This window comes from Centropristis striata, chromosome 6 (genome assembly GCF_030273125.1).
Source record: "Centropristis striata isolate RG_2023a ecotype Rhode Island chromosome 6, C.striata_1.0, whole genome shotgun sequence".
NCBI lineage: Eukaryota > Metazoa > Chordata > Actinopteri > Perciformes > Serranidae > Centropristis > Centropristis striata.
Window position 1 is genome coordinate 41,779,207 of NC_081522.1, and position 24,748 is coordinate 41,803,954.

The window sequence follows — 24,748 nt, forward strand, 5'->3', positions numbered from 1 at the left end:
GGTGTCCTCTCTGCTGTGTTTTATATATTTATATATATTTATTATATTTATATATGTATATATATTAACTCCATGTCCCGGTGTCCTCTCTGCTGTGTTTTATATATTTATATATATCTATTATATTTATATATGTATATATAATGTCTCTGCTGTGTTTTATATATTTATATATATTTATTATATGTATATATGTATATATATTAACTCCATGTCCCGGTGTCCTCTCTGCTGTGTTTTATATATTTATATATATTTATTATATGTATATATGTATATATATTAACTCCATGTCCCGGTGTCCTCTCTGCTGTGTTTTATATATTTATATATATTTATTATATGTATATATGTATATATATTGCCTCCATGTCCCGGTGTCCTCTCTGCTGTGTTTTTACCCAGAGATCTCCTTGTTGTTGTTTCCAACATGGATGCCGATATTAAACCTCTGTCCTGCTCCGTGTTTCTGCCTCCTCCGGCCTCCTCCGGCCCGGCCCTCTGCTCCTCGGCTCCCCGGGGCTCGGAGCCCTCAGTCCGGGTCTCCTGCCGCCTCCTGAGGACCTCCACATGCTGGTTTTATTTATTTATCGCGGCTCTTTTCTCCTCTGAGAGCCCGAGACGAGACGAAACCCGACGCAGAATGGCGTCTGTCCGGGGCCCGGGACTCTGAATGACGGCTCCGGGTTATGCAGCAGAGTCTCCGGAACCAATCAGCGGGCCCGGATCCCGGAGGGGGCGGGTCTTAGCGGGCTGGGTGATGCCGTGATTCATGTTCCCGGCAGGTCGCTTCCTGCAGAGGTGCATGGTGGTCGAACAGGAGGAATTGTGTGAAATCTTCAGAGGTTAGTGACTAAAACTGTTTTTACCCAGTGTGCATTATTCCCAGAGCCGGGAGGAGCAGAGGGGAGGCCGGGAGGAGCAGCGGGGAGGCCGGCCCGGGTCTCTGTGCGCCCCGGGACACTTTAACCAGCTTCCCCAGCTCCAGATAGTAACATTAGAAGCTGCTAGAAGCTGCTGCAGCGCTCTTTATTCACTGGCTGCTGGTTCAACTGGCTCCGCTGCTCCTGCTGCTCCTGCTGCTGCTCCTCCTGCTCCTCCTGCTCCTCCACGCCGCTAGCTGCTCCTCCAGACCCGGCCCCGGCCCCACCACCACCACCCAGCGGGGCCCGGAGGCTCCCCAACCCGCTGATCTGTCACCAACAGGCCGATAAACGGCCGTTAGAGAGTCGGTGACAGCTAGCTCCGCTGTTAGCATCATGCTAACGGTTAAACATGCTGCAGAGCTAACAGCCGCTAGCATCATGCTAACAGCTGCTTTATTTACTCTTTATTGTTATTATGATGTTAGTAAACATTAATATTAATATTAGTGTTTAGTGTTAATGATCTCTGGCTGGATGACACATCTGGCCAGTCATTGTTATGCTAACAGCAGCTAACTATGCTAACAGCAGCTAACTATGCTAACTGTTAGCCCCAACTGCTACATTCAAAATAACAAACAAGCGCCAAAACAACAACAACAGCGGAGAAATATATAAAATATCTACTTTATTACAGTAAATATAGTTTATATAAACTATAATTAATATAAAGTATATTTATTGTATAAAAAACAGCGAAGAAACTAATAAATATACTTTATGTTAAGAATATTTACTCAATATAAAGTATGTTTACTGTAATAAACAACAGTGGAGAAACCAAGTAAATATACTTTATATGCAGTAAATATACTTTATATGCAGTAAATATACTTTATATGCAGTAAATAAACTTTATTTACAGAAGATCTACTGTTAAACACAGCAGCAGAGAAACCAAGTAAATATAGTTTATATAAACTTTATTTATTATTTATAAAGTATATTTACAGTAAAAAAAAACATTCTCTGTTTAGCAATTATTTAATTTTATTACCTCCAAGACTTTATAAATATTACAATCCAGATGTCTTATTTTAAAGTTTATTTTCATTTAATTCATAAACTGGTGAATTTTATTTTTCTACTGTCTCCACATTTGGATATAAAGTTTACTAAATAAATAAGATTTAAAATGAAAATGAACCTATTCTGTCATGATTTATTGTTTCACCTGATAATTTAAACATGCTGTCACTCTTTTACAACAGAGCCACTATATTATTATGAATATATAGTATTAATACACTATATATTCATAATAATATAAATAATAAAGTTTAGTTTCAGGGTGATAAATGTGGAATATCAGAGCTGCTTCGCCCCAAATTCTGTTTTCCTCCAAACGTCTTTAATTTTTTTTAATAATCTTCAAAAACACAAAATTCATAATGACTTGTCTGTAAAAAAATAAATAAATAAGAAAAGAAAAGTTTGTAAATATTAAAACCCAGAAGTTTTATTTGTCATTTCAGGGTTTGAAAGTTTATTTTCATTTGATTCTTAAACTGGTGAATTTTATTTTTCTTTCAAACTATTTCCACTGTTTATGGATTTAAAGTTTACCAAATAAAATGAGATTTAATTTATGATGTATTGTTTCCCCACTTCAGTACACTTGTTGGATATTCATAATAATAATATAAATAATAAAGTTTAGTTTCAGGGTGATTAATGTTGAATAGACTTTAAATAATATCAGAGCTGGTTCGCCCCAAATACTGCATTCAAAATGTCTTTAATTTTATAAATACGAATCAATGAGAAATACAGTTTTAACATCAACTAAAATCAGTCGGTAAGATCAGGAACATATATATGTAAATTAGTTTAGTTTAATTTAATTTAATTTAATTTAAGAGGTGTTTAAGAGTTTATATCTCTTATTTCTTCCTCTAATGTTTGAAACTTTGTTGTATTTTATTCTGACTGCTGAGGCTTTCACATTCACACTTATTGATATCAAATCTGCCTGATGAGAAGATTTACAATAAAGACCAAAGCTGCTTATATTTGGAAATTGATTGATTGATTGATTGATTGATATGAGATTAGAATATGATTTACAGTGTTGAAGGGAATGATATTATCTTTTTAAATTCTCTCTAATCGTCCATCAGAATGACTGTGTGATTTCTACTCAGCAGGTTTCTGCTTCTTGTTTTGGTTTCTACTAAAATAATTTAAATCTTGCAGCACGACAGTATTTTTACTCATATTTTGCGTTTAACAAAACAATGAATAGTGCAGCGCTGAAGCCTACAACGTTCTAGTTTTACCTTTTTAAACATGAAGCTTAAAGTTTAATAAAATGCTGCGGTTGTTGTCCAACATGTTCTGTGACTCTGAGTGGAGAATAAAAACACTGAAGTCACATGAAAACACGGAGAGTTTTCTATATATATATAAATATATTATTGGTTGAATCTGATCTAGTGGACATGAAATACACTTAAACACTTAAACAATATATCGTATCGCTTAATGCTTAAAATCACAATAATATCGTATCGTGACTCAAGTATCAGGATAAAACGGTTTCTTGGGTTAGTTCGTCACTTTGAGTTATTTTATAGGGAAACGTAGTTTAACTGCTTCCAGCTTCTTCTGGGAACAAACTGAAACATCTGACGTCCTGATATGGAGATATATATATACATATATATATATCTCCATATCTATATATAGATATATATAGATATATAGATATATATATATATATGGTTCTGCAGAGAACAGCAGCTGATGTTGTTTGTTTGAGTCTCTCAGAAGCTGATGTTTATTTTTGTTGTTGTTTGAGTCTCTCAGAAGCTGATGTTGTTTATTTTTGTTGTTGTTTGAGTCTCTCAGAAGCTGATGTTGTTGTTTGTGTCTCCCAGCAGCTGATGTTGTTGTTTGTGTCTCCCAGCAGCTGATGTTGTTTGTTTGTGTTGTTTATTGTGTCTCCCAGCAGCTGATGTTGTTTGTTTGTTGTTGTTTGTGTCTCCCAGCAGCTGAAGTTGTTTGTTTGTGTTGTTTATTGTGTCTCCCAGCAGCTGATGTTGTTTGTTTATTGTGTCTCCCAGCAGCTGATGTTGTTTATTTGTGTTGTTTGTGTCTCCCAGCAGCTGAAGCATGCTCTTGGCTCAGATCAACCGGGACTCTCAGGGAATGGCGGAGTTTCACGACGCCGACGGCCAGCCGGTGACGCTCTGCCTGACGGAGGCCGTCACCGTGGCAGGTCAGACCCCAAACTGCCTCAATACACAGAAAAACACTATAAAAACTCACTAAATCATAGTAAAATGTCCTTCGTTTTCGTCTTTGTCAACTTTTTTCATCCGTAAACCTTTTTGGTTGATATGAAATCTATTTCATCTATCTGGTTTTATGACTTAATAAACTTATTGGGGCTGAGATGGATCAGACAAAGGAAATAAAGGAAACATTTATTGTGACCTTATTGAATCTGGACCCAACAAATACCCCATTACAAAACAACTACAACTAATAAAAACTAGACTACAACTAATAAAAACTAAACTAAAACTAATAAAAACTAAACTAAAACTAATAAAAACTAAACTAAAACTAATAAAAAATAACTAAAACTAATAAAAACTAAACTAAACTAATAAAAACTAAACTACAACTAATAAAAACTAAACTACAACTAATAAAAACTAAACTACAACTAATAAAAACTAAACTAAAACTAATAAAAACTAAACTAAAACTAATAAAAACTAAACTAAAACTAATAAAAAATAACTAAAACTAATAAAAACTAAACTAAACTAATAAAAACTAAACTAATAAAAACTAAACTACAACTAATAAAAACTAAACTAAAACTAATAAAAAATAACTAAAACTAATAAAAACTAAACTACAACTAATAAAAACTAAACTACAACTAATAAAAACTAAACTACAACTAATAAAAACTAAACTACAACTAATAAAAACTAAACTAAAACTAATAAAAACTAAACTAAAACTAATAAAAAATAACTAAAACTAATAAAAACTAAACTAAACTAATAAAAACTAAACTACAACTAATAAAAACTAAACTAAAACTAATAAAAAATAACTAAAACTAATAAAAACTAAACTACAACTAATAAAAACTAAACTACAACTAATAAAAACTAAACTAAAAATAATAAAAACTAAACTACAACTAATAAAAACTAAACTACAACTAATAAAAACTAAACTACAACTAATAAAAACTAAACTACAACTAATAAAAACTAAACTAAAACTAATAAAAACTAAACTACAACTAATAAAAACTAAACTACAACTAATAAAAACTAAACTACAACTAATAAAAACTAAACTAAAACTAATAAAAACTAAACTACAACTAATAAAAACTAAACTACAACTAATAAAAACTAAACTACAACTAATAAAAACTAAACTACAACTAATAAAAACTAAACTACAACTAATAAAAACTAAACTAAAACTAATAAAAACTAAACTAAAACTAATAAAAACTAAACTACAACTAATAAAAACTAAACTACAACTAATAAAAACTAAACTACAACTAATAAAAACTAAACTACAACTAATAAAAACTAAACTATAACTAATAAAAACTAAACTAAAACTAATAAAAACTAAACTACAACTAATAAAAACTAAACTACAACTAATAAAAACTAAACTAAAACTAATAAAAACTAAACTACAACTAATAAAAACTAAACTACAACTAATAAAAACTAAACTAAACTAATAAAAACTAAACTAAAACTAAGCATTTTCCAAAAATTAAAAACTAATTAAAACTGAATTTGAAAACATAAAATCATAACGAAATTAAAAATAAACTAATAAATATCCAGAACTATTCTAACCGTGGTTCCTACTGTAACTGTTTCTCTGGGTAGAAGCCAAACAAAAACACTTTAAGGTGAAATAATCTTCTCGACTATAAATCAGATCTCTTCCCACAATATTTAAATCTTCCTGCGTTGCTAAAACAAAGTTCCTCTGTGTTCACTGAGTCTTTACTAGCATCAGATCTTTATCAGATAAATAATATATATATATATATATAATTTATATATATATAACATATAAAGTTGAACCTAATATAATATAATATAATCTAATATAATATAATATAATCTGATCTAATCTTTTGATCTCTGGTCCTTTTCTGAGTCTGAGGTGATGCAGCAGGAGGAAGTGAGCCGACTCTTTGTGTTTTACTGGATGAACTCGTGTTCCTCCTCCTGGTGGACTGTAGAGTGTTGATTGTGTTGTTGTTGTTGTTGTTGTTGTCGTCAGACGGGGAGCAGATGGAGAGCATGGACACGGTGAGCCTGCAGGCGGTGACGCTGGCGGACGGCTCCACCGCGTACATCCAGCACGACGCCAAGTCGGCCTTCTCCGACGGGCAGATCATGGACGGGCAGGTGATCCAGCTGGAGGACGGCTCGGCGGCCTACGTCCAGCACGTCTCCATGCCCAAAGGAGGTGAAACTCACTTTATTTATTCTCTCTAAACAGAGACGCCTCATACAGCAAGGAAACATACAAAAATACCTTTATTAACCTTAAAAATATCAGAATTATCTGCCAACGGAACAAAAAGACTTTCCAAAACCAGTAAAATATCTAATCTAATGAACCACAAATACCTTAGAATTAGTTTATTCTAACTAATAACAAGTGACTTTTTATTGATTCTAATGAAATACACGTGACCTATTTTATCAATATGTGTAAAAATATTGTTGAATTAATAATCAGTAAATGCTAGAGCCATCATCTGGACATAATGATATGATAGGCATTATATTTATAGAAACCAGCAAAGTCACTAAGAACTAGTCAACTTTTCTTCACACAGATACAAAGATTTTTATCTGGCTGCTTGTTTTAATATGTGAAGAGTAAAATTATGTCAAAGTTATAATTTCTTAGTGATGCTTGAAATAAGAAAGTATTACTTTGAAATATCAGTTTTATATATATATATATATATATATATATGACTAAAAAAAGACACATAATGACTAAAAAAAGACACACAATGCCTTTCTAGTTGTAAGTGTTGGTGAAGCAGCTTTGTAACTGTTGATATTCTAGTTTCCAGCATGTATTTACTCAGTATAGGTGATAAAATCTCAGTAACAAGCTGTAATATCTGATTTACATTACATTACATTACATTACATGTCATTTAGCAGACGCTTTTGTCCAAAGCGACTTACAATAAGTGCATTCAACCTGATGGTTCTAGACATAGACCATAGGAATCGAGTAAGTACATAACTTTAAGATCATTAAGGACCAAAACACTGAAAACAAGTCAAACAGTGGAACATAAAAGATGCTGACTAAGAAGAACTATCTGATCAGACATTAATAAGCAGATATCCTCTTGATCTGATATTGATCTAATATTGATCTGATATTGATCTGATATTGATCTGATATTGATCTGAGATATTTAACCTGACTTAGAAGAGATATGCTGATGATATGTGTCGTGTTGTAGGAGGAGACAGTTTACAGCTTGAGGACGGCCAGGCCGTCCAGCTGGAGGACGGAACGACGGCCTTCATCCACACTCCCAAAGGTACGAAGAGCTGAGCTCCTCCTCTTCCTCAGCAGCTCCACATCACTCATTTTATTACATATGTTCAATATATTCACTCATATTCACTCATATTCAGTCATATTCAGCTCATTCTGCAGCACGAAGAGTTGAAAAGTTCAACTGTTTTTCTCAGTTTAACACTTGAGACGAGAAGGAGAAAAAACATGGTGATTTATTGTTTCAGCTGATAATTTAAACATGCTGTCACTCTTTTCAACAGAGCTTCTTTAATACACTGAAATATTCATAATAATATGAATAATAAAGGTTATTTTCAGGGTGATTAATGTGGAATATCAGAGCTGCTTCACCCCAAATTCAGTTTGTCTCCAAACGTCTTTAATCTTCTTTTATCAGAAATATGAAATCCATGAGAAACACGTTTGTATCAAAAATATGTACATAAGATTAAGATTAGGAACATTTAAATTAAATTAATTTAAAAGGTGTTTAAGAGTTCAGATCTTTGTTATTCTTATATTATTATATGTGTTAAACTGTCTCTCTGACAAGACTATTATAGATGAAGACTTTAAAAGACAAACATTGACCCTGAGCCCTCCTCGTGTCCCCGTAGACTCCTATGAGCAGGGCGGGCTGCAGGAGGTGCAGCTGGAGGACGGCAGCACGGCGTACATCCAGCACACGGTGCACCAGGCCAACACCATCCTCGCCATCCAGGCCGACGGCACCATCGCCGACCTGCAGGCCGACGCCGCCGCCGCCATCGACCCCGACACCATCAGCGTGCTGGAGCAGTACACCACCAAGGTAATCAATAACATTATCATAGATATTATCACATCCAATCACATTATATTACCATAAATATTATGACATCAATCGATAGGAATCAGTCAATCAATCACAGCCATCAATACATCAGAATCACTCAATAAAATAGATAATATCCATCAATACATCATAATCAGTCGATAGATAGTAATCAGTCAATACTCCATAAATAATATCCATCAATAAATAATAATCAGTCAATATCGGTCAATATATTTAGTCATTTTGTGTCTTTTTGTGTCTTTTTGACGTCATCTAGTGGTTTGGAAACACTCATTGATATTTTTATACATTTTATTCACCAAACAACTAATCGATGAATGGTTTAAATAATCGACAGATTAATCCATAATGAAAATAATCTTTATTTGCAGCCCTAATCCTTTTAATATCTAAAATGTTACTATATCACTAACTTTATTTTTTATAGCTTTTTTTTCTGCATTGACATTTATTTTTCTCATAATTTTGATGTTTTATGTTTATTTTTATGTTTTTGGGCGTCTGACTGTGTTGACTTTTACATGATGTGTTTTACAGTTTTATTACAGTTTTAAATGTTTATTTAACTTTTTTAAAGGATTTTTTTTTACTGCATTGACAATTTTCTTGAACTTGTTTGTTTTTTACTTATTTCTTATTTTGAGAGGTTTACTGTATTTACATATATTTATATTACACTTTTAAATGTTTATTAATAGTTTAACATGAAATGAAATATATTGCAGATGTGGAATAATACCTGGGTTTGTTATTTTAAATGTTAAATGTTGATAACTGTGACAGAACACAGTAACTAATGTTGTTCTTCTCTCCTGCCAGGTGGAGAACATAGAGAACCCTCTGGGTTCCTTCGGCAGAGTGGAGGCAGATAACGGAGTCCACATGAGGGTCAGAACTTCTCCTCTAGTCTGGTTTAGTCTGGTCCAGAGTTTAGTCTGGTCCAGGGTTTATTCTGGTCCAGGTTTAATCTGGTCCAGGTTTAGTCTGGTCCAGGGTTTAGTCTGGTCCAGGTTTTAGTCTGGGTCCAGGGTTAATCTGGTCCAGGTTTATTCTGGTCCAGGGTTTATTCTGGTCCAGGTTTAATCTGGTCCAGGTTTAGTCTGGTCCAGGTCTAGTCTGTTCCAGGGTTTAGTCTGGTCCAGGTTTTAGTCTGGTCCAGGTCTAGTCTGTTCCAGGCTTTATTCTGGTCCAGGTTTATTCTGGTCCAGGTTTTAGTCTGGTCCAGGTTTATTCTGGTCCAGGTTTAGTCTGGTCCAGGTTTATTCTGGTCCAGGTCTAGTCTGTTCCAGGGTTTAGTCTGTTCCAGGCTTTAGTCTGGTCCCGGTCTGACAGTGTGTTGGTGTGTTCAGATCGTGTTCCAGGCTTTAGTCTGGTCCCGGTCTAACAGTGTGTTGGTGTGTTCAGATCGTGTTCCAGGCTTTAGTCTGGTCCCGGTCTGACAGTGTGTTGGTGTGTTCAGATCGTGTTCCAGGCTTTAGTCTGGTCCAGGCTTTAGTCTGGTCCAGGTTTTATCCTGTTCCAGGCTTTAGTCTGGTCCCGGTCTGACAGTGTGTTGGTGTGTTCAGATCGTGTTCCAGGCTTTAGTCTGGTCCAGGCTTTAGTCTGGTCCAGGTTTTATCCTGTTCCAGGCTTTAGTCTGGTCCCGGTCTGACAGTGTGTTGGTGTGTTCAGATCGTGTTCCAGGGTTTAGTCTGGTCCAGGTCTAGTCTGGTCCAGGTCTAGTCTGGTCCAGGCTTTAGTCTGGTCCCGGTCTAACAGTGTTGGTGTGTTCAGATCGTGTTACAGGGTCAGGACAACCGTCCGGGTCGAGGAACAAACGTAGGAGAGAAATCTTTCCGCTGCGAATACGAAGGCTGCGGAAAACTCTACACCACGGCCCACCACCTCAAGGTGTGTGTGTGTGTGTGTGTGTGTGTGTCTGTGTGTGTGTGTGTGTGTGTGTGTGTGTGTGTGTGTGTCTGTGTCTGTGTCTGTGTGTGTGTGTGTGTGTGTGTGTGTGTGTCTGTGTCTGTGTCTGTGTGTGTGTGTGTGTGTGTGTGTGTCTCAAGGTTATGATAGTTAACTAAAACTAGAACTGAAAAAACATTTCCGTTAACTGAAATAAAAAGTTTTTTTTTAAAAACGATAACTGACTGAAACTGTATTTTGTGGCTAGTTTAGTTAGTTGTTAGTAGCATTTTCCCCAAAAATAAAAACAAATTAAAACTATCAAACTGACTCTAAAAACTCATTAAAACTGAATCTGAAAACAAAAAATCACAACAAAATTCAAACTAAAACTGAATCCAGAGCTACTCTAACCGTGGTGCCTCCTCAGGACTGAGATTGTTTAGAGATGATGTTGTTTCCTGTGTAGCTGTTGTTGTTGTTGTTGTTGTTGTTTCCAGCCGTGTTTGTTTGTGTTCTGCAGGTGCACGAGCGCTCCCACACCGGAGACAAACCCTACGTCTGTGACTACCCCGGCTGTGGCAAGAAGTTTGCAACAGGTAGCTGGGAAGACCTTCCTCACTCATTTATACATTTAAATATATAATTTATATACTTTAGAGAATGTCTTTTTCTGCAAGACAGCCAAATGTGGCTAATTTCAGTAGATTTCAGTTTCAGTAGATTTTCAGCCCTTTTCGACCACTCAAACTAATAAAAATGTTCTGTAAAGTACACAGAGTTCTGATGAAACACCAGAGAAACCTGATCAGAGTCTTTATGGGTTAACTGACTCTGAACTGACTCTAAATGTCTGTTTCTACTGATTTAAGGCTACGGACTGAAGAGTCACTCACGCACACACACAGGTGAGAAACCGTACAGGTGTCAGGAGCTGAACTGCTGCAAGTCCTTCAAAACCTCCGGAGACCTCCAGAAGCACACCAGGACTCACACAGGTACAACAGCTGGTTTTATCATTTAAATACGTTTAATATGTGGCTCACCGGTCTGGGACTGAATATAATAACAGAATATATAATATTAACTGCTGCTGCACCTCAGGACTGTTTACTGCTGACTGACTGTTTACTGCTGAATTATGTAACTTCAGTTAAAACGAGCGAGCCGAGTCACACCGCTGGTTTCTGACTGGTTTCTGAGTGGTTTCTGACTGGTTTCTCTGTTTTTAGAATTTAAACGTTTGTGTTTGGAGAGAATGGAGAGCTGCAGGAGTTTTAAGCACATGGTGATCATGAGGAGCAGAACTCCTGATGCTGCTGATGATTTCTGCAGTTTTAAACTCAGTGCACTGTAAAAAAGGTCTAAAACCAGATCAAACAGTACATGGACAGATAATTTACCTTGACAAGATTTATTACATTAAGATTATTAAATCTAGAAATAAGCATGTTGAACACTTAAAATAAGAAATGAACTCTTAAAACAAGATAAAGTAAAGCTGCCAGCAGCAATGAACCGGCCCGAGCAGAAGTGTTAGATAATTAATCTGGTTTTAAGAGTTAATTTATTATTTTAAGTGTTCAACATGCTTATTTCTAGATTTAATAATCTGAATTTAATAAATCTTGTCAAGGTAAATTATCTGTCCATGCAGCAAGATCATTTCCCTCAGATTTACTGTTTATCTGGTTTTAGACCTTCAGATTTACTGTTTATCTGGTTTCAAACACCTTTTTATCAGTGTGGGACAGAGAGACAAACAGTTGACCAGCATGTTCTGTTCTCAATCAGGATGTTGGCTTATTAAAACTGGATAATCAAGATTAAAATGTTGACTATATGATACTATAGATAAAACCCTTTAACTGTGTGAACCCTGAGCAGGAGAGAAGCCCTTCAAGTGTCCGGTGGAGGGCTGCGGCCGCTCCTTCACCACCTCCAACATCCGTAAGGTTCACATCCGGACCCACACCGGGGAGCGGCCCTACTACTGCTCCGAGCCCAGCTGTGGCCGCTCCTTCGCCAGCGCCACCAACTACAAGAACCACATGAGGATACACACCGGTGAGGCCCCACACACACACACACACACACACACACACACACACACACACACACACACACACACACACACACACACACACACACACCTGTTTACACCTCACCGGCTTTTAGAATGTCACGTGTTGTTGAGACGTCCAGTACTACGTCACTTCCTGTTTAGTGTTCTATCCAATCAGCAGCCAGGCTTTATCAGGGCAGAAAACAGACCCTGCTCTACTACAGGGACTAAAAGAGTCCAGACTAAAGACCTCTAGGACGGCTCAGATCCAGATTAGAGACTCATTCTGGGTGTCAGTAGTGGAAACAGTCCTCGTGTCCCTGCTACTAGGAACGTTTCATTCAGCTGATGTTGCTGCTTCTGAGTTCACTATGTGGTGATTCTTGACTTATTGTTCATCTGTGTGAATGTTTTACATGAAAAACATCTGGATTATACGTCCAGATTACAGCGTTTCTCAGTATTTTATCTGGTTATGAACTTGAACCCTTCGTCTCCAGGAGAGAAACCGTACGTGTGCACCGTGCCTGGCTGTGAGAAACGCTTCACAGAATACTCCAGCCTTTACAAACACCACGTGGTTCACACGCCCTGCAAACCCTACAACTGCAACCACTGTGGGAAGACCTACAAGCAGATCTCCACCCTGGCCATGCACAAACGCACCGCACACAACGACACGGAGCCCATCGAGGAGGAGCAGGAGGCCTACTTTGAGCCCCCAGTAGGTCGGTGGAAACTATCATCACCTACAGGAATTACTGAGATTATTCTCATTGAATTAGCAGCTGCAGCAATGTTCATACACAGACAACAAGCAACTGTCTTCAGAATAGATTCAGTAAATTTTAGTTCCTTGGTGCAGCTTTTTCTATGCTCCTCTTTGTCATATATAAAAACATTTAAAAAAGTACTAAATTATGAATTAAATACCATTTGAATTATTGTTTTCAAGGTTTGAAATGTTTCTCCAATAAAATAAGTTAGATCAATACATTTTCTTGGGCTGAGGGGAAATATTAACAAATACACAACAAACAAATAATTTCAGAGCATCTTTTGCAGATGAATTTATTATTTAGGATGTTCAGATATCTAATGATTTAGTTTGTCATATATAATTATAATGAGCTGAATATTTCTGTGGTTTGGACGTCTGTTTGATAATACAACACAAAGAAATCTAGAATTTAAGCTGCAGTTTGAAGAAGTTCAGAGTGAAGATGAATTAAATGTAATTTCATGTAAATGATCTCCGACGGTAACAAACTAACCCTTTGATCTCAGACGCCATCGACGACCCGAGCGTCAGCTACTCGGCGGCCGTGGTCGAGGCGGACGACTCGGGCTCGGAGCAGCTTCCTGTCGACGGCTCCGATATGATTGGTCAGCAGCAGCACGTTGCCTTGGTAACGCAGGAGGACGGGACACAGCAGCAGGTATCAGACACACAGTTACACATTTAGAAGTTTATTAAACTTATAATAACACTGCAGGGTTTCCTCCAGTAAACCGTGTTTCTGTTAAAAAATATGTTAAAAGTTGACAGGAAGTTTGAATTTATGACTATTATGTGTTATTATAAGCCTTTTATTAAAAATACTTATGTAGAGTCTTACAAAAAGGAACAATCTTCACAAATCTTGAAATATGTTTAGTTTCAGCAGGAGAAGATGTTTAGTTTCAGCAGGAGAAGATGTTTAGTTTCAGCAGGAGAAGATGTTTCAGCAGGAGAAGATGTTTCAGCAGGAGAAGATGTTTAGTGTCAGCAGGAGAAGATGTTTAGTGTCAGCAGGAGAAGATGTTTAGTGTCAGCAGGAGAAGATGTTTCAGCAGGAGAAGATGTTTAGTGTCAGCAGGAGAAGATGTTTAGTGTCAGCAGGAGAAGATGTTTCAGCAGGAGAAGATGTTTAGTTTCAGCAGGAGAAGATGTTTCAGCAGGAGAAGATGTTTAGTTTCAGCAGGAGAAGATGTTTAGTTTCAGCAGGAGAAGATGTTTAGTTTCAGCAGGAGAAGATGTTTAGTGTCAGCAGGAGAAGATGTTTAGTTTCAGCAGGAGAAGATGTTTAGTTTCAGCAGGAGAAGATGTTTCAGCAGGAGAAGATGTTTAGTGTCAGCAGGAGAAGATGTTTCAGCAGGAGAAGATGTTTCAGGTTGGAGTCGTGTTGAGTCTGAAGGATGAAACAGTTCTTGGTCTCACCAGGTCAGCATCTCTGAAGCAGACCTTCAGGCGATGGGAGGAACCATCACCATGGTGACCCAGGAAGGCACCACCATCACCATCCCCGCCCACGAACTGGCCTCGCAGGGGGCGCACTCCGTCACCATGGTGACCACCGACGGCTCAGAGGAACAGGTAAGATCTGGATCAGAGGAACAGGTGGCAGTAGATCTGGATCAGAGGAACAGGATGTTTAGTTATTAGTCTCCAGGTGGATCAGAGGAACAGGTAGCAGTAGATCTGGATCAGAGGAACAGGTAACAGTAGATCTGGATCAGAGGAACAGGTAGCAGTAGATCTGGATCAGAGGAACAGGTAGCAGTAGATCTGGATCAGAGGAACAGGTAGCAGTAGATCTGGATCAGAGGAACAGGTAGCAGTAGATCTGGATCAGAGGAACAGGTAGCAGTAGATCTGGATCAGAGGAACAGGAAGCAGTAGATCTGGATCAGAGGAACAGGTAGCAGTAGATCTGGATCAGAGGAACAGGTAGCAGTAGATCTGGATCAGAGGAACAGGAAGCAGTAGATCTGGATCAGAGGAACAGGTAACAGTAGATCTGGATCAGAGGAACAGGTAGCAGTAGATCTGGATCAGAGGAACAGGTAGCAGTAGATCTGGATCAGAGGAACAGGTAGCAGTAGATCTGGATCAGAGGAACAGGTAGCAGTAGATCTGGATCAGAGGAACAGGTAGCAGTAGATCTGGATCAGAGGAACAGGTAGCAGTAGATCTGGATCAGAGGAACAGGTAGCAGTAGATCTGGATCAGAGGAACAGGTAGCAGTAGATCTGGATCAGAGGAACAGGTCACAGTAGATCTGATCCTCTGGTGGTTTGTTGGTCCAGAGAGTCTCCGGGCGTGTTGATGTCTAACTTCATTAACTGAGTTCAGTTTTCTCAGGACTCAAAGAAACAGAGAGTCTCTCTGACTCTCTGAGCCTTCAGGAGGATCAGCAGATTTTATGCTCCGGTCACGTTTTACTTTGTTTTTCACTGAGAAAGTCTGTTAGAAAACATGAAGCAGGAAATCACAGTTAGAATGGAAAAAATCAGTAAAACAGAAGAAGCACAAGTTGAACTTCTTTCATAATTACATTTAAAAAAATATATTGAAATGGATTCTATATTTGCAACATTTTCCCAAGTTTCAACAACATTTAAAAACATTAAGAACTCCACATGCTGAACATACACTGTCCTCTCCCCTCAGCTCTGTGTAAACAGCCTCTCCTGTCCTCTCCTCTCTGCTCTGTGTAAACAGCCTCTCCTGTCCTCTCCTCTCTGCTCTGTGTAAACAGCCTCTCCTGTCCTCTCCTCTCAGCTCTGTGTAAACAGCCTCTCCTGTCCTCTCCTCTCTGCTCTGTGTAAACAGCCTCTCCTGTCCTCTCCTCTCTGCTCTGTGTAAACAGCCTCTCCTGTCCTCTCCTCTCTGCTCTGTGTAAACAGCCTCTCCTGTCCTCTCCTCTCAGCTCTGTGTAACAGCCTCTCCTGTCCTCTCCCCTCAGCTCTGTGTAACAGCTTGTCCTCTCCTCTCAGCTCTGTGTAACAGCCTGTCCTCTCCCCTCAGCTCTGTGTAACAGCCTCTCCTGTCCTCTCCTCTCTGCTCTGTGTAACAGCCTGTCCTCTCCCCTCAGCTCTGTGTAACAGCTTGTCCTCTCCCCTCAGCTCTGTGTAACAGCCTGTCCTCTCCCCTCAGCTCTGTGTAACAGCCTGTCCTCTCCCCTCAGCTCTGTGTAACAGCCTCTGTCTCCTCAGGTGGCCATCATGACTCCTGATATGACCTCCTTCCAGACGGTGGAGGAGGCGAGCTACAGCCAGGAGCAGGACGACCTCCACCCCGTCACGCTGCTCGCCACCTCCAACGGCACGCACATCGCTGTCCAGGTACAGGGGGCGGGGCCTAATGGAGGGGGCGTGGTATGATGAGAGGGGGCGGAGTCTAATGAGAGGGGTGGGGCCTAAGGGGGTCCTAATGAGAGGGGGCGGGACCGGGGGAGGGGGCGGGGCCTGAGGGGGTGGGGCGGAGTCTAAAGAGAGGGGGCGGGGCCTGGGGAGGGGGCGGAGTCTGTTCATTCACCTTCGACCAGAAGAAGAGTCGATACTTCAGGAAATCTCTGGAAAGTTTTATGATCATATAATAATAATAATTATATAATAATTATATATGTTAATATATAATTATATATTACTTGTGGTGATTGTCTGCAGTAGAGGACTGTTGGGCCGGCTGGTTTATTCATATAAAATATTTCAACCTTGTAAAAACCAGAGTAACGTAAACACAACAAGTGGAAACAAATAAACAGAAGAGCAGTAAAACCAGTTGAACGAACCGTTTCCTTCCTTCAGATTATTATCAGCTCAGGCTGAACCGCCTCAGCTGGTTCCTGAAGGAATCTGTCTCTAAATAAAGCATCAACATTTAAATACAATAAAAACAAACTAGAAACTATACTATATAATATACAAGGAGCACACCTACAACAAGCATTCCTTTACAAGTATTTATTTATACAGCAACCTATGACCTTTGACCTCAAAATGTGTGTGTGTGTGTGTGTGTGCGTGCGTGTGTTGGAAGCATGTGTATCTTGAGGAGTGTGTGCACTTTAGTGCATGTGTGTGTGTGTGTGTGTGTATCTGTAACTGTAATCACATCAAAGATCAAAGCAATCAACAGAATTAACTGCAGCTGTTAATGAAAGAGTGACAGCAGCCAGAGGTGGACAGGCTGGAATTTCTGGTCTCGAACAGAAAGCATTTTTGTCAAAACCATAATACCTATCATTGATCCGACTTCACTTTGAGGGTCCTGAGTTCTTCCTGAACGTCTACATATGTTTTTTTTAAAAGAAAAATTAAAAAATAGCTTTGTCAGAGCGATCTAAAAAAACTGTTCCATCTCAGACAGCTCAGAAATCTTCGTGTGTTTTTAATATGGGAGCCAATGAGGCTGTTGGTGGTGTTGGTGGATCATCTGTGCGTCCTACGCCCAAACTATAACTCTGACAGCTTTACCAGAGGATTGTGAGGGAGAAGACTAATTTTCCTACGTTTCTATGTATAAATTATTTCTGTAGAGTGGAATTTGCGGCCTGGAGCGCAGTTTTAAAATTTATTTTTTGACAGTTTTTTCTCTCCCTCTACACTCTGGCGATGATGTCACACACTGTGACACGAACATTCCGTGCAATACACACCCATTATAATCTCAGAATTTCTCCAAAAATGATCATGGTCATTGAACAGGGATTGATAAAAAACTATATGACCTATCGAAACGTGGATTAATACACCGATACACAAGACTTGTGTCTACTGTTTAAAGTTTAAATGGAGTCTCTAGGTGAAATTATGCCGGAGAAGTAGACGTTTAAAAATCTCCAATTATTGTTCTTTTTCACTCATTTTTTGTCGGCCGTCCCATTCACTTCAATGCAAAATTTTGGGCATATATATATATATATATATATATATACATAATGTGTGATACTGAGAGAGTTTCGGCCCCCGGGGCCCCGCCCTGCTGAGCTGTTTGCTTTAACACTTAAAAGACAGACAGTGGGTGGAGGTGATTAGGAGGAGGGGGAGGAGGAGGAGGTGTTTGGGAGGAGGAGGAGGAGGAGGAGGAGGAGGTGTTTGGGAGGAGGGGGAGGAGGAGGAGGAGGTGATCGGGGGAGGAGGTGATCGGGGGAGGAGGTGTTTGGGAGGAGGTGTTTGGGAGGAGGAGGAGGTGTTTGGGAGGAGGAGGCCGACCTCCTGCTGCTGCATTTGATTTAGGATCAAACTAAATAAAAACCAAACAAGCTCCAGTTTGTGTTAGTTGACATTTAATCCAGATTCATGAGAACCAGAACTAAATCTGACAAACAACAACAACAAAAGGAGCCAAAGTTGTTGTTTTATTTCTGAAAAAAGAAAAATAACTGGGCTGTTTGTCTGTAATAAAGTTCAATCCAATACCTGAACATTCTTTAATGTTCAAAATAATATTTTTATTTCCCTTTTTAGAGTGTACTATGCTGTTATTATTATTATTATTATTATTATTATTATTATTATTATTATTATTATTATTGTTATTATTATTATTATTATAATATCAGTGGTTACAATGGTCTTGAAGTAACAATATCAGTTATCACAAATATTTCTGTGACGCTATCATTCAACAAAATAAGAGCATATTTTTATGTTTTATTATTTTCTTAATCCATTTTTTTTAGGGTGTAGTCACTTAATGTCAATCAAACTTTAAAATTCCATTTTCTTTATTTGTCATAAATAATTTATTTTAATGTTTAATCAAAGGAAATCAGTCAAACTGGTGTTGGTTTATTAATGAATTTATTCTGTATTAATTAACATTCTTTAGATTTGACTGCTGCTCAGTATTTAATGTTGGTTTATTAATTTATTTATTCTATATTAATTTAACATTCTTTAGGTTTAACTGCTGCTCAGTATTTAATGTTGGTTTATTAATTAATTTATTCTATATTAATTTAACATTCTTTAGGTTTAACTGCTGCTCAGTATTTAATGTTGGTTTATTAATTTATTTATTCTATATTAATTTAACATTCTTTAGGTTTAACTGCTGCTCAGTATTTAATGTTGGTTTATTAATTAATTTATTCTATATTAATTAACATTCTTTAGGTTTGACTGCTGCTCAGTATTTAATGTTGGTTTGTGGTTCGACCCAAAGAACAAACCCAAGAAACTTTTTACCTTTTTTCAATCAAAAACATGGCATTTTAAACCATTATTAACAATAATGGATGGATGGATTATTATTATTATTATTATTATTATTATTACCACTGGGTAATGAGTGGGAAAGCTTCTTTAAAACAGATAATAAATAAACCCAAAATAATAAATATTAGATCTTGTTAAATGAGTTTAGTTTGTTTTGAGGCTCTCCACGTTAATTAAATGGATTCTGCTCCTGAGGTTAACCCTTTATTTCATTTAAATAGTGGAACATAGTGCATTAACCCTTTATGTTCTATTTAATTTAGATGAAGTAACTCTTTATGTTCTATTTAATCTAAATAGTGTATTAACCCTTTATGTTCTACTATTAGGTTAAATAACCCTTGAGACGTCGAGGCCTGGAGGGTCTCTACGTCTAAAGGGTTATTTCATTTTAATTAAAAAGAACATAAAGGGTTAATACACTATTTAAATAGTGGAACATAAAGAGTTAATGCACTATTTAATTTAAATGAAGTAACCCTTGAGGCGTCGAGGCCTGGAGGGTCTCTGGTCTCTGGTCTCTGGTCCCGTGGAAGGTTTCAGGTCTCATGACGTCTCTATTCATCCTGAAACTGTTTCACTCTGTCATGTTAATTACTAACTAACTCTGTTTTCCACTTGGGAGCGTGTGACTCATCACAGGAAGGTTTATAGTTCTCTGGAGAGGATCAATCACAAGTATTGATTAGATCATCAGTGATGATCAGTGTTTTATTCTCTGTTTCCACCAAAGTTATTATAGTAACGAAAACTAACAAAATAAAAAAACATTTTCATTAGCTGAAACAAAAATAAAAACCAGAGTTTTTAAAACGATAACTAACTGAAACTGTATTTTGTGGTTCCAAAACTAACTAAAACTAACTAAAAATATAGTAAAATGTCCTTCGTTTTCATCTCTGTCAACTTTTTTCATCCTTGAACCTTTTTGGTTGATATGAAATCTGTTTCATCTATCTGGTTTTATGACTTAATAAACTTATTGGGGCTGAGATGGATCAGACAAAGGAAATAAAGGAAACATTTATTGTGACCTTATTGAATCTGGACCCAACAAATACCCCATTACAAAACAACTACAACTAATAAAAACTAAACTACAACTAATAAAAACTAAACTACAACTAATAAAAACTAAACTACAACTATTAAAAACTAAACTACAACTAATAAAAACTAAACTACAACTAATAAAAACTAAACTAAAACTAATAAAAACTAAACTACAACTAATAAAAACTAAACTTAAACTAATAAAAACTAAACTACAACTAATAAAAACTAAACTACAACTAATAAAAACTAAACTACAACTAATAAAAACTAAACTACAACTAATAAAAACTAAACTACAACTAATAAAAACTAAATTACAACTAATAAAAACTAAACTAAAACTAATAAAAACTAAACTACAACTAATAAAAACTAAACTACAACTAATAAAAACTAAACTAAAACTAATAAAAACTAAACTACAACTAATAAAAACTAAACTACAACTAATAAAAACTAAACTAAAACTAATAAAAACTAAACTACAACTAATAAAAACTAAACTAAAACTAATAAAAACTAAACTACAACTAATAAAAACTAAACTACAACTAATAAAAACTAAACTACAACTAATAAAAACTAAACTACAACTAATAAAAACTAAACTAAAACTAATAAAAACTAAACTAAAACTAATAAAAACTAAACTACAACTAATAAAAACTAAACTAAAACTAATAAAAACTAAACTACAACTAATAAAAACTAAACTACAACGAATAAAAACTAAACTACAACTAATAAAAACTACACTACAACTAATAAAAACTACACTACAACTAATAAAAACTAAACTAAAACTAATAAAAACTCATTAAAACTAACTGGATTTGAAAACAAGAATTGACAACGAAATTAAAACTAAAACTGATGAAAAATCCCAAACTATTATAACCTTGTTTCCTCTCAGTGATGATCAGTGTTTTATTATATTAATATTTCCTCTCTCAGCTCAGTGATGATCAGTCTAGAGCTGCAACAATTATTGATTAATGGAACAATAATCGATTATTAAATTAATCTTCAACTATTTTGATAATCCAATAATTGGTTTGAGCAGTTTTTTTAAAGACAATAAGTCCAAATTCTCTGATTTCAGCTTCTTCAATGTGAATATTTCTGGTTTCTTTGTTCCTTTATGACAATAAACTGAATATCTCTTTGGTTTGTGGACAAAACAAGAGATTTGAGGACAAAATCTTGTGGCTTGAGACACTCATTAGGGCCTCGGGGCAATCTCCCCAGCACTGGTCCCTACAGCAATATCTGTAGGGACCAGTGCTGCACTACTGTTATACTGTGGATTTCTTCTTCTTCCTCTTCCGGACGCAATTTCGTCCCGCTACTAGTCCTACAACTTGAAGAGTTGCAGGACAAATTATATATCAAAACGTGCAGTTTGATCGGGATCGGTGTGCTATTAGGTATTAGGTATTATGGTTATGCCAAAAATGCTTTCTGTTCGAGGCCAGAAATTCCAGTCTGTCCACCTCTGGCTGCTGTCACTGTTCAGGACATTCTACAGCTGCAGTTAATTCTGTTGATTGCTCTGCTCTGATTGCTTTGGTCTTTGATGTGATTACAGTTACAGATACACACACATGCACGCACACTCCTCACACATGCATACACAGGTAACTTTAATGCGATTTTCGCTACACACACACAAATTTCCCCAGAGGAAATTTTCTAGTTATTTTATTAATGTTTCAGTGATCAGCGTTTTATTTATTTATTGTTTATTTCTTCTCTGCAGCTCAGCGACCAGCCGTCTCTGGAGGAAGCCATCAGGATAGCGTCCCGGATCCAGCAGGGAGAGTCTCCAGGTCTGGACGATTGATCCAGGTCTGGGTGATTGATCCAGGTCTGGACGATTGATCCAGGTCTGGACGATTGATCCAGGTCTGGACGGTTGATCCAGGTCTGGACGATTGATCCAGTTTCTGGACGGTTGATCCAGCAGGGAGAGTCTCCAGGTCTGGGTGATTGATCCAGGTCTGGACGATTGATCCAGGTCTGGGTGATTGATCCAGGTCTGGACGATTGATCCAGGTCTGGACGATTGATCCAGGTCTGGACGGTTGATCCAGGTCTGGACGACTGATCCAGGTCTGGACGACTGATCCAGGTCTGGACGACTGATCCAGGTCTGGACGGTTGATCCAGGTCTGGACGACTGATCCAGGTCTGGATGATTGATCCAGGTCTGGATGATTGATCCAGGTCTGGGTGATTGATCCAGGTCTGGACGATTGATCCAGGTCTGGATTATTGATCCAACAGGGAGAGTCTCCAGGTCTGGACGACTGATCCAGGTCTAGATGATTGATCCAACAGGGAGAGTCGCCAGGTCTGGGTGATTGATCCAGGTCTGGATTATTGATCCAGGTCTAGATGATTGATCCAACAGGGAGAGTCGCCAGGTCTGGGTGATTGATCCAGGTCTGGATTATTGATCCAGGTCTGGACGACTGATCCAGATCCAGATGATTGATCCAGCAGGGAGAGTCTCCAGGTCTGGGTGATTGATCCAGGTCTGGATTATTGATCCAGGTCTAGATGATTGATCCAGGTCTAGATGATTGATCCAGCAGGGAGAGTCGCCAGGTCTGGGTGATTGATCCAGGTCTAGATGATTGATCCAGGTCTAGATGATTGATCCAGCAGGGAGAGTCGCCAGGTCTGGGTGATTGATCCAGGTCTGGATTATTGATCCAGGTCTGGACGACTGATCCAGATCCAGATGATTGATCCAGCAGGGAGAGTCTCCAGGTCTGGACGATTGACGGACTCATCACGGACTGATTGATCGATTGATTGATTCAGGATCAGATCTCAAGTGGACTTTATCAGCCAGAGAAATCATGAGTCTTCCTCTGTGTTTCTTTTTCTTTTTTTCACAAAAGAACTTAGCTTTTATGTGTACATAGATTTTGATAACTGGAGTTCTGCTTTGCTATTTTGTCCGTCAGCCAGAAACAGACGGAGGAGAAAGTCTTTGTAATGTTTCTGGAGCTCGTGTACAGCTAATGCTATTTCTAATTAAAATAAGAAAAACGTGTGTTGGTGTTGGACTGGACTCGATCTGAAGCACCTGGAAACATCAAACCTGCAGCACATACACAACAAACTATTTAGTGGAATAAACGCATTGAACTAAGGATTATATAACACAACTCTATTTATATGAAATAGATTAATAATACCAATAAGTTTCATCAAAATGTGATAAATCTATCCTTTGGACAAAAAGTAATTTAACACAATTAGTTACTCACAAAAAAAGCAACTAAAATATGATTTGCCAGTTTTATTACTGAGCTCTTTTAGAAATTTACAGAGAAAATCTGTTTTTCATAAAAAGAATAAATATAAAGTGGGTTATTTAAAATGAAGGCATTTCATTTTGCATCCATGATTTTTGATTATGAAACCACAAAGGACTTATAGTGTGCAAAAAAAACTGGAGTAAAGTTTAGTTGAGAGGGATAAAAAGAATAAAAGGGAAATTATTTACAATGATAAATCACAAATAACAACAAACTGTCAGAGTAGCTGAGCGAAGGTCAACGCCCTCAGTACGGGCTGACAGGTGACGTAATGATGCAGATATCAGTTATCAGCTTTAAACACCTGATGAGAAACAAAATACAAAACTCATAATCACACTGACGTCTGCCTGTCTGTCTGTCTGTCTGTCTCTCTGTCTGCCTGTCTGTCCTCCTGTCTGTCTGTCTGTATGTTTATTCCTTACTATGCTTCCTAACTTCACTGAGGCTGAGTTAGAAGTTATTTTTGCATAAAATATATCTGATAAAACAAGATATTCCAAGTTAAGGTCACCAACAATATGTGATGTTGCTGAAAGTTTGAACAACATTATAATCAGACATAATATAAGTTATCTAACAGTTTAATCCAGTCGGTGAATCTCTGCATCAGTAGTCAGTTTAGTGATTGTTGTAACAACACTTATTTACTCTTAATTACATATGAATGTTAATAGTTTATATGGTGGTATTGATACTTTTGCATAATATTTCATCCTCCTTTGAAGGTGCTGTGTTGAGGAGAAAAGGTGAGAAAAGAGAAATGTGTTTTTATAATAATTCTGAGGTGAAGGTTATTTCTGCTGGTGGAAGAATTAATCATATATTTTATTTAACTGAAAGTAGTAAAACACAGAAGTTCTGTAAAATCCTGCATTCAACACTTTATAGAGGGGGAAGTTAAAAACAACTAACATTGGGTGGATACATATATACACACACACACACATATATATATATATGTATATATGTATATATATATATATATATACATATATATGTATACATATATATATATATACACACATATATATATATATGTATATATATATATATATATATATATATACATATATATGTGTATATA

At 37.2% G+C, this 24,748-nt stretch overlaps 1 protein-coding gene across 20 annotated transcripts; it reads left to right on the forward strand.

Moving 5' to 3' along the window:
• The first annotated feature begins 428 nt into the window (after positions 1-428).
• On the forward strand, positions 429-23,393 carry znf143b (zinc finger protein 143b). 20 transcript variants are annotated; one of them, XR_009394526.1, is made up of 19 exons: positions 430-845; positions 4,031-4,146; positions 6,219-6,407; positions 7,435-7,515; positions 8,114-8,307; positions 9,154-9,222; positions 10,108-10,224; positions 10,745-10,820; positions 11,094-11,219; positions 12,109-12,288; positions 12,787-13,014; positions 13,574-13,725; positions 14,490-14,642; positions 16,265-16,393; positions 22,089-22,234; positions 22,309-22,384; positions 22,423-22,479; positions 22,629-22,647; positions 22,886-23,393. XR_009394526.1 is itself a non-coding variant. In XM_059334571.1 (18 exons), exons 2-16 carry the CDS (start codon positions 4,041-4,043, stop codon positions 22,208-22,210), a joined length of 1,884 nt encoding a protein of 627 aa, XP_059190554.1. In that variant the 5' UTR covers positions 429-845; positions 4,031-4,040; the 3' UTR covers positions 22,211-22,234; positions 22,366-22,384; positions 22,832-23,393. The 20 variants fall into 20 exon arrangements, 3 of the variants coding, with proteins under 3 accessions (XP_059190554.1, XP_059190555.1, XP_059190553.1); XR_009394527.1 differs by having other exon boundaries at positions 22,328-22,365; XM_059334571.1 differs by lacking the exons at positions 22,423-22,479; positions 22,629-22,647 and having other exon boundaries at positions 429-845; positions 22,089-22,158; positions 22,197-22,234; positions 22,366-22,384; positions 22,832-23,393.
• The last annotated feature ends 1,355 nt before the right edge of the window (positions 23,394-24,748 follow it).

Coding starts and splice junctions, on each gene's coding strand:
- znf143b (XM_059334571.1), top strand. CDS start 4,041: ATGCTCTTGGCTCAGATCAACCGGGACTCTCAGGGAATGGCGGAGTTT. Junction 7,516..8,113: donor CTTCATCCACACTCCCAAAG/GTACGAAGAGCT, acceptor GTGTCCCCGTAG/ACTCCTATGAGCAGGGCGGG. Junction 9,223..10,107: donor ATAACGGAGTCCACATGAGG/GTCAGAACTTCT, acceptor TGGTGTGTTCAG/ATCGTGTTACAGGGTCAGGA.